At 39.1% G+C, this 16,876-nt stretch overlaps 1 protein-coding gene and 1 non-coding gene across 7 annotated transcripts in view; one reads left to right on the forward strand and one right to left on the reverse strand.

The window, feature by feature from the left end:
* Positions 1–6,277: 6,277 nt before the first annotated feature.
* CCDC150 (coiled-coil domain containing 150) overlaps positions 6,278–16,876 on the reverse strand; it is a 107,689-nt gene continuing 97,090 nt past the window's right edge. For 4 of the 6 annotated variants that reach the window (XM_047872329.1, XM_047872333.1, XM_047872331.1 and 1 more), the window contains 6 exons: positions 10,779–10,973; positions 10,318–10,386; positions 10,062–10,223; positions 9,298–9,384; positions 7,044–7,163; positions 6,278–6,635 (listed from right to left, as the gene is read on the reverse strand). In XM_047872329.1, coding sequence (XP_047728285.1) covers positions 6,516–6,635; positions 7,044–7,163; positions 9,298–9,384; positions 10,062–10,223; positions 10,318–10,386; positions 10,779–10,973 — 753 coding nt within the window. In that variant the 3' untranslated portion in view covers positions 6,278–6,515. Of the gene's footprint in view, positions 6,636–7,043; positions 7,164–9,297; positions 9,385–10,061; positions 10,224–10,317; positions 10,387–10,495; positions 10,566–10,778; positions 10,974–16,876 lie in introns of those variants that run through there. The other 2 variants (XM_047872330.1, XM_047872334.1) reach the window with 2 other exon arrangements.
* On the forward strand, positions 12,968–13,038 carry LOC125174269 (small nucleolar RNA SNORD56). Its single transcript, XR_007155383.1, has one exon. It is a non-coding gene; the product is annotated as a small nucleolar RNA SNORD56 (small nucleolar RNA).

Below are 16,876 nucleotides of genomic sequence, written 5' to 3' on the forward strand. Positions count from 1 at the left end.
AGCAGGTTCCAGCTATCAGTGTGGAGCCCAATGCAGGGCTTGATCCCACAAACCGTGACATCATGACTTGAGCCAAAATCAAGAGTCAGACACTCTAATGACTGAGCCACCATGGTGCCCCAGACTTTTTTAGTCCTTAATGCCATTTTCATTTCCTTGTTTTCCTGCCTTTCTTCAGTGTCTCTTACTTTGATCTGAATTGGTTCTCCCTTGGGCATCTTGTAACTTATTCTTCGTTTCTGAGATAATTTTGTCTTTTTCTTCCACTGTTCTAAGTGCAAACATCACTCTTCATTTCTCTGATTTTTGTCCATTTATGTCCTTAGTTTTTAAATTTGTTTCACAGTGGTTCTCATATCCTGAAAAGTTTGTCTTCAAACTTGAAACATATTGAAGTTTCTTTCGCTTCATAAGGGTTTATTGGGAGAAATTTTCCTCAGTTGAGATGTAATTTTATTCCCGACTTTCTGCAGTACTCTGTATAGACTTAACTTTCCTCTTATTCACATTTGTGCTATTGGGTTGTTTTGCAATATTTCTAGTTTACTGAGCCCTCACTGGTCAGTATAGCAAAGTCCAGGTGCTTTTTCCAGGGTGTTGTGATTTGGTGGGGAGGTTTTTGTGTTGTGGGGAGGGTTATGAGTCCTTCAATTTTGTGCTTCTCTTTTTCGTATTGGTCCTAAAACTTCAATTTCTTTTCCCCTTAACAATCCAATTTCCAATAAGGTCTTTTCCTCTTTACCTTTTTTGTTCCCCTAGCAGATCCACATTTTGAACAGTGCCCCTTTAAATCATGCCTGCACCTTTAAACCATGTGTATTTAGAAGTTCCTTTCCTGTAGTTCATACTCTGATCTGCCTGGACACTTTTTTTTTTTTTTTTTTAGTATTTCCAGGTTTAGGATACATGTAGTCCTTGTGGTAACAGTGTCCGGTGAAACTGAGACCCTTTCACTAGCTTCCTTTTTCCATCTCCGTTTGCCTTTGTCTGTTACAAACCTTCTAGTGAGGTGGGGCAGAAGTGTGAGACAACACACACTGGGATCTGGTGATTTTTCTCATTTTACTTAGTTATTTTTAAAGATTTGACATTGTCTGCCTTCAAGTTACGCTGAGTGTGGTTTTATGTAGAATTCACCTTTCCTTTCTTGTTTCATATTGCTTGTGAAGGAAACATTAGGAGGTAGGTGACTAAGCAGCTGCCTCAAAGTCTCTATATAGGTTATTAAAGAATCCGTTTTAAAAGCTCGGGAAGAACCTGATAGCTTGTGTCTCCTATAAATGCTTTGGAGGAAAAGGAGTGTCAATATGAAAGGAATCTAGCAGCTACTCAGAGCTCTGTGTTAATGAAGTTCAGTAGTGACCGTGTTGGTGTATTTTCTCTGCTTACAATCTTAAGATTGTTGTGATAGACATTTACGGTTTTGATTTGACTTACCTCTGTTTCCCCGTTCTTCTAGGAACATCACTGAGATTTCCTTTGGGGAACTATTCTCAGTTTCAGAGATGGGCACATCTAGGCCTAGCCAATTAGTATATAATCTCTCAAGTGATAGTGATTAATTGAGGGTGGACATGTGATCAGCCCATCCAAGGAGACTCAATCCTGGATTTATTAGAGCTCTAAGAAATCTCTGCTGGATTGGTAAGCAGAAAATATTTCAGTCTGTTCTAGTCTTCTATATATTGTACATTGTTTCTGACCATTTATAAAAAAGGCTTGCATTAACAAATGGTGTAGAATCCCTATTGCCCAAAGAAGTCCAAGGTGGAGAACATATGATGATGTAGACCAGTGTGAACATCAAGCCATCTTGCCCAATGAAATGAGATTAATCACGAGATAAGAGCCCAGAATAAATGCTCTTGAGAAGAGAGATGCCAAATACCATCAAAAAGTCCAATTTCTTAAATATTTTGCTCTTCTTTCAAATGGTATCCTGGGGCAGACCCAACAGCTGAAGTAAGGGCCTTGTCTTCTTTTTGTTCATGGGCTCATTATCTAAACTAGGGACTTTAATAAGAAAAACAATTGGAATAATTGAAAAACTAGGGACTTTAATAAGAAAAACAAGCTATTTTGGAAAACCAGTAATCTGTAGCTAGATGTCTCTAGAGAGCCTTAGAAAGTAAACAGGCTCTGGCTGTCTATCTAAAACAACTGGTCCTGAGATAAAAACAAGGCCCAATATCTTCTGTTAAGAACTGGAAGTCTTTGGTAAAGAAACTAGAGAAATTGCAAGCAAAAAGATCACTGAGCTAATAATTGCCCAGTGCTGGCTAAGAAGCTGAAGGACAACCATCTGAAGTCCAGTGATGCCACCCTGGGGGAGACATTACTCCACAAGTCCGTGTCTTCCCTCTAAACTCCCAAGTGGAACAGAACAGTACTTGATATTACCGTTACCTACAATTAATCCTACTACTCTGAACATCAGATCCTTCAGACCAAATTTTACAGTTGTCTAAGAAGCAAACAGATAAGCAAAATGATTTCTAGTGTGAGAGAGTATTATCTTATAAATGACTTTATGACAAAAGATGGTAATAAAAGGTAAAACTGAAAATGTATAGTAATTATAGAAGTTTGAGAGGCAATGAACTTTGCTTTCCTTTACTAAAACCACTCTGAAAAATGAGAACTTGGAACAATTGTGAGTCCTTTCCTAAGTCTCAACCTGTATCTGATTCTTTGGGATCACTGTCAGAGAAACAGTCCTTTTTTCTTCAGGACACAGAGATTTAATAGGTAGGATCTACTTCCAGATAAAATATGCTGTAGCCCATACATGTGATCAGATTAAAGCTGCTATGACATTAGGATATTTATGGTAGTCTCCAGAAATACCTCAAAGAATTGGAGCACCTGGCTGGCTCAGTTGGTACAGCGTGTGATTCTTGGGGTTGTAGACTCGAACCCCATGTTGGGTGCAGAGATTAAAAATAAACTCTTAAAAAAAATTCAAAAAATCACCAAAGACACTTATATGTGGAATCTTAAACAATCAAACTCTTAGAAGCAGGGAGCAGAAAAGTGGTTGGCAATGACTGAAGGTTGGGGAAATAGAAGTTGTTAAAGGATACTTTCAATTACAGGATGAGTAAGGTTTGAGGATCAAATGTATAATATGATGATTAGAGTTAACACTGTATTATATAATTGATATTTGCTGAGAATAAAAATGAAATGTCCTCATCAAAAATTAAGTATGTGAGGTGACAGATGGAATAATTTCACAATGTGTATCGAATCATTATGATGCTCACCCTCAATAACTTACAGTTTTGTCAATTATACCTTAATAAAGCTGACCAAAACAAACAGCTATAGTGTCAGAATCCCCAAGGGCAAATGACTCCATAGACAGTTTACCTGGACCAAAGTCACAGTCCAGATGGGTTCTTCCTAGATTTTCACAAATCACTTTTTGTACTCACAAGAAAAGGTTAGGTCATGCTCTATGGGTGTTAACAACACAGCACAATTAATAGAACCATTGCTTATCCCTTAATTCAGGAGCCACAGCTCAGTCTCCTTGCTTTAGAACAACTGAGTCATCAAAAAATCAAAACATCTTCAGATCTTGTATTGAAATCCCCTTTAAATCCAATGTTCCTACATGTAGTCAGTCTCTACTGCTAAAGGAAACCATCAGTTTTCTACTAGTTAATAATTATGAATTCTTTTCAATTTTTCTATTACCATCCATTGTTTTAATACTCTTTGAACATATAGTTATGGTAACTGTTTTCATGTCCTTGTTTGTCACTTTTTTTTTTTTTTTTTTTTTTTAATGTTTATGTGAGAGAGAGAAGGAGGGCAGAGACAGAGGGAGACACAGAATCCAAAGCAGGCTCCAGGCTCTGAGATGTCAGCAGGCCCCGACGGAGGGCTGGAACTGATGAACGGTGAGATCATGACCTGAGATGAAGTTGAATGCTCGACAGGCTGAGCCACCCAGGCGGCCCACTGTCACTTTTAACATCTGTTAATCTGGGTTAAATTTTCCTGCTGCTTTGGATTGGTACCACAAATTGTGATTTTTACCTTGATGGGTGCCATATATTTTTGTATTCCTCTAAATATCCTTAAGCTGTTTTGGAATGCAGTTACTTGGAATAGATCATTTGGGGTCTTGCGTTTCAGATTCGCTGGGTAGGACTAGAGCAGTGTTCGCTGTAGGGCTACCTATTCTCTACTTCTGAGACAAGTATTCTTTAGTGTTCTCCACCCAATGCCCTGCAAATCATGATGTTTCTCATGCTGGCTGATGGAAGGTGGTATTGTGTGTGTGTGTGTGTGTGTGTGTGTGTGTGTGCTGGCCACTGTTAACTTAAACCCTTGTGGATGATTCTTTCTCCAGCTTTAGGTGGTTTCCTCACATGCATGTGCTCAGCTAATACTCAAGAGGGCTTTCGGGACATCTCTGAAATTCTCCCTCTGTAGCACTCTCCTCTCCGGTATTCGGTCCTGGAACTCTAGCAGTCCTGGTCTCCCTGGACTCTCTGGCTCCTTAACTCAGGACCAGGTGCATGAACTGTCTGAAGGCTAGAATGCGGGGTGATAGTAGGGTTCACCTCATTTGTTCCCTTTCTCTCAGGGAGTACTGTTCTTTGTTGCACAATGTCTGGTGTCTTAAAAGCCACTGGTTGATATTTTGTCTGTGTTTTGGTAGTTTCAGATGAAAGTACAGGCCCACAATAGAACCTAGTATACAGCAGACCATTATAAAAGGACTATAGAAACACTTCAGCAAATTCATCACTCTAAACAGGCTGTTCTAAATATAGGTTTTACTAGAAATGATCACCAATCTAATGCTATAATTCACTTCTCCCAAGCTAAGGTTTAGTATAGCCAACCTAAAAAAAATGACATAAGGTTACACTGACTTTATCAATAATGATACTCTTTGAGAACAAAACACAAGTGGAGAAAAATGTCCTTGCTCTGGATGAAGAAGATAAACATATTCTTGGCCAGTAACGGTCAATGTCATGGCAACACTCAAGAACGGTGTATTTACAACCCAATAAGGTTGATCATCTCTCTTGCACAGTAATTGGGATCTTTTGTCCTATGAGGAATTCAGGACAAAGGAACTGTTCTGTGGGGTTCTTGCTTAGACTATTTCAAGATTGACTCTCTGGTACCTTAAAATAACTTTATCTTCTTATGAAGAGTCTAGAGGGATAAATTCTGTAGGAGGTAGATAATTTGGAGAGGCTTTTCCCAGCCTGCCAATCAGTGAACCCTCACCTCTGGAAGTCAGACACACAGAAATAGATGCATTCCAACAGGTGCCCCCTGAATGTCAATTACCAACCTTACCCACATAGCTACACTTCTACAGATGGTACCAACCCTCAAGGTCTCTGAAAGTCTTGCGATTCTTGAACTTCGTGTTTCCCCCAAACGTTATATAAGATCAGCAGTCTGCTCCGATCAGGGAGGACTCTGCCTGACCAACAGAGCTCTCCCTCAATTATTACAGCTTAGTTTAGGCTATAAATTCAGCTTTGTCTTTTTTATATCAGAAGAAGAATGGTAGGCTCTTCAACCTCTGAGAGTCTTATTAATGATATTCCCTCCAATTCACAATGCTCACTCAATTTAGGTCCTGATAGCATCATCAGTAGCTACCATTACTTGAACATGAATAAAGCCAGGTGCTATGGTAGCTGTTTATGTTAAGTCTGGATTACCTACTCTACTGCTCCCTATCTAAAATAAAAAATATACATATATATAAAGCTGAATTCATTGCTTACCATAGTAAGGAAGAGCTACATGGGCCAGGCATAGTCCTGGAGCACAGCAGTCTGCTGTATACAATAATTTGATTTGTAAACATCTGAGGAAGTTATAAATACAATCTCTGAGATATCTAAGAATAGAGCTGTAGGGGCGCCTGGATGGCTCAGTTGGTAGAACACATGACTCTTGATCTCGGGTTTGTGAGTTCAAACCCCACACTGGGTATAGAGCTTACTTAAAACAATTAAAAAAAATAAAGAAGAGAGATCTAATCCTACTAAAGATGTGCTGGTAATTACCCAGCATAAAAGGGTATTTTTTTTTTTTTATGTGGAAAAGTTTTTACCATTTTCCAGGTGATCCCATTTTCAAGGATTATCTACTGGGTATCAGACTAGGGGATTTTATCAAAACAAAATATCCTATCATTTAGTGGCTGTACATCTAGTACCTCACTAAATGCTTTTTGATAAAATGTACTTAGAAAAATAGACAAGTATCATACAACAGTAACTTCTATCATACAACAAATTCATATAAATTTATTGGGTGGAAAATGGGGAAAGAGACAAAAAAGATGGGGTGGTTCTGTACTGATATCAGCAAGTTCCTGAAAGAATAAACTCAAGTCCAAAAATCTTCAGCCCACATCAAAGACTTGATGTTCTGATGACTGTGGAAAAGGCCAGCCCTGATTGCTGGGCTCTGGAAATCATGGTGGTGTAGCTATCGATGAAGAAGTGCCTCTGTCAAGGGCATCAATCTCTCTCTAGTTCAGAATGACATTTCTTGGGCGTAAGTCTAAGACGCTGTTTATTCTCCCACCGATGTAGAGCAGACTGGCTGGATGCCACGTCGTGCTTGTTACCTTGGTCCTGCTGGAAAGAAAACAGACCCGACACTGCAAAACTAACTGCATAGCTGAGGCCGTTTTGTCTTTACGAATATAATTTATTCATCAAGGTGAGTGGTTCTAATCTAGACAGGTTGGGAAATGTAGAACTTTTAAGAAAGAAATTTAATTCATTTGTTTTCTTTGCAGTTTAAAGAACTCTACAGATTAGTGGGGAGAGTAGCTGGATGAAGAGAGAACTTCTGTAATTAGAAATTTGAAGAGGGGCACCTGGGTGGCTCAGTCGGTTAAGTGTCCGACTTGATTTCGGCTCAGGTCATAATCTCACGGTTTGTGAGTATGAGCCCTGAAGTGGGCTCCATGCTGAAGAAAAAGAAATCTGAGAAGGAACAAATCCAAAATTGCTTACGACAGCCATGTCCAAATACCCTACCTCTTCCATCCACCCGTCTTCTCGGGGAAGCCTCTGCAACCGGTTTCTCGTCAGCTCAAGCTGCAGGCCATCGAACCTGCACTTAAACCAGCGATGAGCTTCTTCCAGGTTAGCTGTTATCTGGACATACAAGCGTTATCATTAAACATTACAACAAAGAAACAGTTTTTTGTGTATTGGTTCAAGAGACTTTTTACCTAGATGTTAAAAGACCCAAATTCTGAATGCAAGGTCCTTGTACCTATTTGCATAATATCCATTCTACAGATGAGAGAGATTTCTGAATGCAGAGCTGAGGGATGCCTGCAAGCCTGTTGCTTTTTCATGCATTTGTTCCTATTTCTTGGGCGTGACCTAAGGTAAGAGAACCCCGGGGAAAAATCAGAATGACGGGGTAAGATAGCGCTGCAAGTGAACGTGGTAGTGCAAACCATGGTTGGGACTTGTGAGTTCTGTTCTCCAAGACTAAATACTTCTCCAAAGTCCCTACACTAGATTTTTCTGTTGTGCTTTATGAAAGTAAACTGAATTAGTAAAAGACAGAACCAGCTTAGCGTAAGTTGCATCCTCTTTATTTCCTTTATCATCAAAATATTTTAGACTTCAGCTCCTAAGCACAAACTTCCAAATCACCTTTGTTAGATTGACTTAAATGGTCCCTCTAGTCGTCTGCCTTTGAAGATGATCTGGACTCCGTATTCATTTAATTGACAAATATCTACTGTGTGCCTGGCACTTTTATGTGTGTTTGGGATACTATAGTATTTTAAGGTAGGGCCAACAGGCTTTTCTGTGGTATAATGGTTGCTTCAAAACAGCTCCAGAACATATCCTCTAGAATAAAAAGCAAAATGACTGTTTTCTTCCCTTTGATTATTTGTTTCATGGACAGCATTTTCGTTTTTTGATTCTCAAGTCTTGAGAGGTATTTCTGTCTTTCCTGGGAGAAGGCAAGATCTAGGAGAGCAGGGACTTCGTCGGGCTTGTTTCGCCCTGTGTCTCCATCACGTAGGACAGCGCCCAACATATGACAGGTCCACGGTAAATACGTGCGACCATGTATTTGTCCTAGCCCAGCCAGTTCACAGTGTGGGCACAAAATAGGTAAAAAAAAATAGAGCTCCCCTGGCATTTAACTTTTAGAAAGTTACAAAGTTCAAATATTTTCCAGGTCTGTTTGTATACTCTAATGCCGGTGATACTCACACCCTGCCCCCCACCAAAGGCAGTGTCCAGCACTCTTTACCAGGAGTGGAGGGAAAGAGGCTTGAAATGGCCCTGTACATCCATCCTATCTCCTCTTGTTTGGTAAATGAGAAGGGAGGCACCGTTTACTGAAACTTACTCTGAGCCATCTAACAGAACAACGGAAAGGTAAGTCTCAATACCCTGACTTTTCTAGATGGGGTAACTGATGAGTTAAACGAAGTAAATGTAAATTCCTTAAGGGCACTGTGTCACAGTGTGACAAACTCATGTGACAGTGTTCAAACTCATGTGTGTCTGAGTCCATATTCCCTTTAATATCCCACTATGACAGTCATGTTGTCTTGTAATTTAGTGGCTGTAAAAGGCACACACATCATGACCAACTGACAAAAACATCACTGTGATACCTTAGAAGCTGTTTTCCTTATCTGGAAAATGAGGAATGGTTGTGGCAGACCATGATTTCAAAGACCCTTTCCAGCTCTAAAAAATGTATAATTTTAAATACCTTCAAATAGGCCAATTTAAGATTAGAGAAAGGAAAATCACAAAGTAAGAGGGCCTACTCAGGGGACCTGACGGGCTCAGTCTGAAGAGTATATGATTCTCAATCTCAGGGACATGAGTTTGAGCCCCACGTTGCATGTAGAAATTACCTAAATTAAAAACAAAACAAAACAAAACAAAACTTAAAAAAATAAGGCCTACTTAACTTTTTTATTGACTGAACAAAGAGCTTCCACTTTTATTAGTGATGTTGAGTAATAATGCATTAAAATCTACACACATGCTGGTCTTCCCTTATATTAAGTGGTAAAGACTTGGACTTAATCAGTATTTTGGCATTCTGTTATCTTTTATCAGGACACAGTCTCAACCTAAAAATCATTCTTCATAATGGAGATTATACTTCGTAAGTCATAATGGTTCTTGCCTGTTATGCTCCCAACCATGTTAACGAGGCATTTTACTCTGACTTGAGTGTTTCAAAATTGTTGTGTGTGAGGAAACTTGTTAAGTCTTTATGTCCCTAGGTCTGGCTTACCTGTTCTGATTCCACACTGGCTTCTTTGAGTTTATGCTCTGTTGCCTCTTTGCATTTCTTTAGGTGTCTGATGGTTTCTTCCAATTCCTGAAAACGTGATACAAAGATTTTTACAAATTCCCACAGTCCCATATGGAACAAAGAGCTTCCATATTGTTCTAAATGGGCAATCAAATTATGAAAGCATGATGGAGTACACTTTCTAACTTCAGGTGCCACCAAAATATAAGATGAAAAGTGTTAGTAGTATCCACAGATGTATATGATCATAGATTTTGATTTATGGATTCTCCTGAAGAAAAAGTGATTAATAGCTCTTTCCAGAACGGAAGGAATACTTTTTCATTGGAGACAATTCCTGCTAGAAAGCAAGGGCTTAAAGATCTCTTGAAGTCCTTTTGCAGTGATAAAATGTTATGCTTTTCCAGAGGCTGGGAAGAGCTAAAAATCCTGTCATAGCAACAGGTGTATCTAAGCTTCAGGGAAGAAGCAAGGGGTGTAAAGTGCCTGAAAGACTATGAAATTCAGTTCAGAAGTCTTATTTAATAACCAGTATTTTGCATATGTGAGCTGTAGCTGTTAAGAATGAATATCTTATTAAGTTGAAAATTGAGAACATGGGTCACATTCAAAGCTATAGGCTTCTTCCTACTTGTAGACTTATGTTTCTTCTACAGAATCTAGAAAACGTAGATGCTCTGATGGTGGGTTTCGGTACGTGTCACTTGCTGATAATCTGAGATGAACCTGAGGGAACTTTTTACCTGGCACCGGTTCTCCAGTTCCTGCCTTACTTTCCGCTCTGCCTCCAGGCGCAGCTCTTGCTGTTTATTCCGTGCTGAGGTCTCATACTGGCTCTTGGCCAACAGCTGCATCTCTTTCTGTAGGTTAGTCATTTCAGATACAAATTTCTGGATACTCAGTGACTGGGAGGGCACAAAGAGGGAAGCAGTTGGTGAACCTGTCCAAGTGTGAGATTTTAGGTGAATAGTAAACATAGAGTTTGTGGAAATCATCTACCTGTTCATAATTTTTTTTCTGATACTGATCCTTAATTAGCTCCATTTGCCTCAATTCTGTTTCTATTTGCTGAAAGTAAATGTGGAAATAACATAGAAAGATGATCAGTGGAGAATTCCATATGAGACCCACAGTTACCAGCCCCTGCTGGGCTCTCCTTCCCGTCTGGCCCACTGACCCTGAAAGAGCAAAATCCTGTACGATCACTGTGGGAGAGGCAGATGGGGGGCCAGAAGGTGACATGGCAGCTGAAGAGAAATCAAACATTGACACAGCAGTGTCTCTCTCTGCTGGAGAAAGACAGTCTGTCCATCCCCCTGCAATCTGCCCACTTCCCAGGTGTAGCTGTAATTCCCGGAGCACACATGCTGCTGTTAGTACTCTGGAACTATCTTCCAGAGCCTGCATGGATCCTCATCAGATAACAGGGAGTAAGGGAGACTTAGCATTTTTCATACAACCTTCATCCTCTCTACATTCTGAGTATTATTCGCCTTAGTCGACAAGTGGAGCTTAATTTGGGCCTTTTGATTCTTTATTTTCTCCTTGCTAGTGTTCAGGATCTTCTCCAGCTCTGTGAGTTTCTGCCGCAGCTCTCGGTTGGTCCGGGTTACTTCCACTGATCTGAAGTTGGCTTCGTCAAGGGCTTTCTTCAGCTGTGGAACACAAAGGGAAAATTCAATCATTTTTACCTTTCATTAAGAGAAGCTTGTAAGTAGGTCTGTCCCCATACTTAGTTCCTTCTCTTTGGAACTTTCTTTTAACAAGAAGGGAAAGTGAGGTAATAATAATGACGTTTGATTAAGAAGACCTGTGGAGCAACACTCTAAGTGGTTTTCATCTTTTGTTTTCATAACTATTAACACTAAAGAACACAACATATATAATGTTCGTCATTCTCTTTTCAAGAGCACGACCTTGGAGTCCAACCCCAGTTCAAATCCCAGCTTTAGCACTTACTAGCCAAGTAATTTTGGATAACCAACTTCCCTAAGCCTCAGGTTCATCATTGGCAAAGTATGCACATAACCTATTTCATAGGGTTCCTAGTTAAATAAGACAAAGTAGAGAAAGAAAGCAGAGCCTGGCATATGGTAATTTCTCAGTGATCATTAAACTTTTCTTTCCTGTCACTTGTGACCTCATGTCTGGACAACTGAAAATTATATGGTAATTTCTATAAATACTTGCCAGTTACTACCACTGCATATATTTTTAGAATACTGCTTTTAGTTTTTAAAGATTTTAATAAAATTGTCTAGTGGAAAAACAGCATAGTGCTTACTGTTAAAAACCAGACAACAATTTCAAATGGAGTCCCTTATGCTCAGTCCCAAACTGAGACTGAATTACGGTTTTGGCTTTCCCAGAAATGAACTCTTAAACAAGTCCATCAGGAATTACCTGATCAGCAGTAGTTTGGTAATCTGCCTGATCCTGTCATCCCCTAAAAGGAAAGAAACTGCAATAACCAACTCAAGTTTTTGTCTAGTAGAACTTGTTCTTGCTCCCTTTTGCTATAAAAAGGCTTTCATTTTGTACACCTCCTTAGAGCTCTTGATCTGCTAGACTGGATGATGCCCAATTCGAACAAATTTGCGTTCTAATAAACTCTTAAAAGATAAACTGAGGCATATTAAAACTTTTCTGATTCCAGAACTGTTAAACTGAAGGACAGCACTGGTCCCCAGGAGCAGTGAGCTGCCTGGTGTAAGTGCCCACTGAGCTCCCCGCTCCATCACTGCCTCTGGAGGCCACAGGTTACATCTCTCTTGGATCCTGGCTCTGCAGCTTTCAGACTTTAAGCCTTCCATTTTCTGGACTGGGTCGCTCCAGTGTGAGGTCTCAGGTGAATAAAACTTTTTTTTGAATTACAATGGCTATAGTGGAGAACTTTTAACCTAAATATGCTTATCCATGTATGAGGTGCTCTAGAGAAGGTGCTCTAGAAAAGCAAAGCCAAGCCCTCATAAAGGGAAAAGAAAAATTATTTTCCTTTCTCTGTGGTTTCTGGGGACTAGAATGAGATATGCTGGAACACGAGCCTCCAGATGGGAATTGGGACAACTTAGCAGAAGCTAACAAAGAGTGAGAATTCTCAGCAAAGTCAGCTTTCTCAGATGTCTGTGATGTCTGGCTGATAGAAGAAAGTAAAAAAATTCACACTGTCCTTTCCTTTCCAAATTCAGATTGATAGGCAAAAAACAGCTGTAAGAATTAATCTTTGAATTGTATTTTGTGAACCTCCTTTTGGGTACCCACTGGTTGTTGATCCTTTCTCACCCAGGGACAGCTACTGCCTTCTTGTTTATCTTGCTTTATGTCCTGAGAACCTGGCGAGGCAACCATCGGGTCAGAGGCTGGATAGAAATAGGGGTGCCATCCCATTCATGGCTAGGGACCTACTGACCCCCAACACAATTCTCTTTCTTTTGGTTACTTTGGGAGTGGCTCTGATCTTGGGAGGGTAGTATCTTTTGTGCTCTTTGGGGATCTCTCTTATATTCAAGGGTTTAATACTGCTAGGAATATTTACTGTTTGTCCTGGCTGAAACTTGGCAAGATATCTGAAAGAATTTAAAGGAGTTCTATGGTCAGAAGATGGCCATATTCAGAGCCTGAGAGACTTTTAAAAATTCCGTTCTCCTCTCTGCAATGATGGCACTATTACTGGTCAACAGCAGTTCACCTCCTGCTTGTTGATCCTTTGGGTCTGAGTGAAGATGAGGGGAAAAAAAAAGTCTTCTCCCCTGAGCTAAGATGAAACTATGTACCCAGAGAGAAAGAGAAACATTCTAAAGCCTCTGTGGAAGGATTTACTAGACATTCCAGACACACAGCTCTGAATCTAGAACCTAAGAATCTTTTGACTTCCACCTTAGTTGAAGATCTTCTCCCTGGTGTAAAGAAGCAAATAAAGATAATGTAGTTGGGTGAGTGGGTCAGACCACGAATTAAAGGTTGCAACCCAATTCTTTGAGAAATTAAAAACTGTACTTGTCTTATAAATCAAGTGTACAAGAACAGAAATTCAGCTCTAAAAACAATTCAAAGCCCTCTTGTTCTTTTTACTGATCCCCAAACTTCTCTATTCATCTAATGTTTGCAGATAGTGTAAAAGATCTGGACTTAGAATACAAGTTCCACCAAGGGGGCTTTTGTTCCCTTTTTCTGTGCCTTTTGAGATAAAAGTGTTCTACTTGGTCTTCTCCATGAACGAAGACCATTCGTACGAGTGGGGGGTAGGGAGAAAAGATATTTGGAAAACTAGGCCCATGAAAATCTTAAGTCACCTTTAAAAATATTAGTTAAAAGCTTTAGCCATCCGAACAAATGACCTTAATTTTATTCCATTTGCCAAGAACACAATTTGGATCTGTTCTTTTATAAACTAGTGAGTTTTGCAGTATTGTACCTGTCTCAAGACTAAAATTATAAAATGAAACCTGTAAGACCTGTTTGTATGTTTGTCTTTTATACATATTAGAGACTTTTTTCCTACCTTTGAATGGTATTGCCAAAATGACTTTGTAAAGAGCTCTATTTAATTGGTTTAAAGACAAACAAGTATTTATATGTATTCAGTGTTCTCTAAGAAATAGAAAATGTAACCCATATGATTTTCAAGTTCACATGATCTAGGATAATCATCAACAAATCAAACAATGAACTTAAGCTACCTTTTTCCTTCTTTAATTTTTTTTTTTTTTTTTTTTTTTTTTTTTGTGTGTGTGTGTGTGTGACAGAGAGTGCATGAGCAGGGGAGGGGCAGAGAGAGAAGGGGACAAAGGATCTGAAGCAGACTCTGTGCTGACAGCAGACAGCACAATGCGGGGCTTGAACTCACCAAGACCTGAACTGAAGTTGGATGCTTAATCGACTAAACCACCCAGGTGCCCCTGAAGCTACCTTTTAATTAAAACATCCATGTCTTAAGAATTATCAACATTAGCTGTAATACTTCCATTTTACCCAGGTTTACTAAAAGTCAAAGAAGCTTATCTATGTCTGTCACAGAATTTGTCGGCAAGAAAGATAATTTAAGATCATGGTTAGCTGATTTCATGTCTCATAAAATTTTCATGAGTAATCTAAATGTAATTGTTAAATGGAGGATAAGTTTCCAAAATCTTTTTGAAAACTTTTAAATCACACTAAAATAAATGAAATGATGGGTACTCACTGAATATCTAGATCAATTCCAAGTAAGATAAAATACCAAAACATAACTAAACACAGGTTTATCCACTTTTGGCTTCCTTTCACAGAGGAACTAAAGGTATTTGGGTCTGTTAGTAAAGCTGTTTTGTGCTACATTAGAAGTTTACTATGAGGAAGAATAGACTTCTAGAAATTAATGGATTTACAGACTGGCCAACCCACAGAATGTTAGTGTAACACACTCCACAACTGCTTACTTCCTAGGTTTTACTAGATATGAGGATTGTAAGGGTTAAGAATTCTAATCAATATATGTAATTATAATTACTTTGAAATAACAAGGGTGAAAGGAAACAACTGTGTATGAAAAGTAGTAAGTAAATGACGGACTGTTCTAGAATGAGAAAGAGGAAAAGACACAAAACAAAATCTGAATGGATAAAAGAAAAAATTGAAGATTTGTGGAAAAGGAATCTTAAGAAAGGAATTTTCTGTGTGGTCAAGGTGGCTAAGTTAGAACTGGTTTATTCAAGTTTCTAAGGAATGAATTTGGTGCAAAATTAGAATTTGTTTTTTTTTTTCTTCATTATAAGGACAAAGTTTCCTTGGACTATTGGTCTGTTCTTGATAAGATTTTATGAAAGTGTTTTTTTAACCTTTTGGGTAATCTACCTGAAAGATAAAGATTTTGCAACTAAGCACAATAATTTACCGTGCTTCACATGGTCTTTTATTAAGTCTGTGATTACGTAAGAAAACCTAGTCTTGTCAATGTTAAGAGCTAAGTTTTGTTCACAACTATGTAACCTTCTGTATTTGCCTTTAAAATTTTCCATTATCAGTTTAACTAATACTTCATCTTATTTAGTCACATGTTCAAATGTTTTGACAACTTCTCCAAATCAAATTCTAAATGGGGTCTTTCTGATCTCGAAGCAACTTGCAGATTTCCCAGATAGTCCTTGGAAAATCTCAAAGGATTTGTGTCTTACCTTGTAAGAGAGAAATGTTAAACTAATCAGGCTTATTTGGTATGCTAAATTACATGGGAAGCATTGTCAAGTGATGATAAACCTTACATAATATTCGTACAATGTGTGTTATTAATATGTGTTCTAGAAAACATAGGAAATTCCTAAAAATCTGATATGTCCTTTTATGAGTCATAATTTCAGTTTTTATCTTCAAATGTTGTATATCATGGATATAACCAAATTTCCTTGTCAATCCTATTATAATGAACTCTCATCAGATCTTTAAACATGAGCATATTAAGGTTTTTTATCATTTATAGACAGCTATTGTTAAACTCTGATACTTTTGCAAAAGGGAGATTTCCGGGAAGGAGCCTACTAGCTACTCTTGACCACTGACATCCCTGCCGTAGTAGGTATCAGTAGATACCGTACAAGGTATCAAACCTTGGGTGCATATTTCACAACTGAAGAAGGCCCCAGCTGACATGTGGTCCTATGTAAAGACGTTGCAGAGGCCTCAAAATCAAACTGACAAGTAGCGGACATTGAGGCAGACTGCTTCCTCCCAAGACGTCAGATCAAAAATTATTTGTTTCTTTCTATTCTTGCTGCTCTCTCTGACAATCCTTATCCTAATTCTTATATCCTGAAGGTCTTTATGATTGTTTTCCCCATGTTTTGCCTTGCTCTGGCCTGCAAAGATGATGCCATTGCAAAGGGGGTAACGTAACCTCCAAACAACTGGTGAATTTGCCACGATGCTGGTAATTCTATAGGTCTGCCCATCACACATTTCTCCCTGACTTCCAATGCTTGTTTCTCTGTACCAAACTGCCCCCTCTCCATTGTATCATACTCCCTACTCCTAGGGGTCAATTTCTCTGCCTCTGGCTAAAAACTCCAAACCAGGGGAATCTTGTATCCAAGCTCTGTATAAAGAAATGGACATAGGCAAGGGCAACCAGTCTGTGGTCTACAGACTCGTAAATTTTACTGGCTTTCATGGCTGTCGCCTTTCTAATCCTGAGCCACAGACTGAAATCAGGACTTACAGGAGGCGCTCATAATCCAAAATTCACTTCCTTTCGCAGATCCCTACTGTCTTGGCTAGGAGTAAGTACAAATGGGAATACCATCAGAAACCTCTCCTTAACTCTTGAAGGTACTGCGGAATCTACTGATAAAGTAACAGCTGTCCAACAAAAACCACTAGACTGTCTGAAGTTGTTCTGGATAACAGGACAGCCCTATCTTTTAGTTGAACACAGAGGTGTTTGTTCTGTGTACAACACCACATGCTGTACTTAGATGGACACTTCTGGGCAGGCTGAGACTCGGCTATGTAAGATCACTGAACAAGCTAAGCTAGTTAGTTGGCTTGAGAAAGGGACTCCTTCAACAGAATCCTTCACTTATTTGAC

This window comes from Prionailurus viverrinus, chromosome C1, assembly GCF_022837055.1.
Source record: "Prionailurus viverrinus isolate Anna chromosome C1, UM_Priviv_1.0, whole genome shotgun sequence".
NCBI lineage: Eukaryota > Metazoa > Chordata > Mammalia > Carnivora > Felidae > Prionailurus > Prionailurus viverrinus.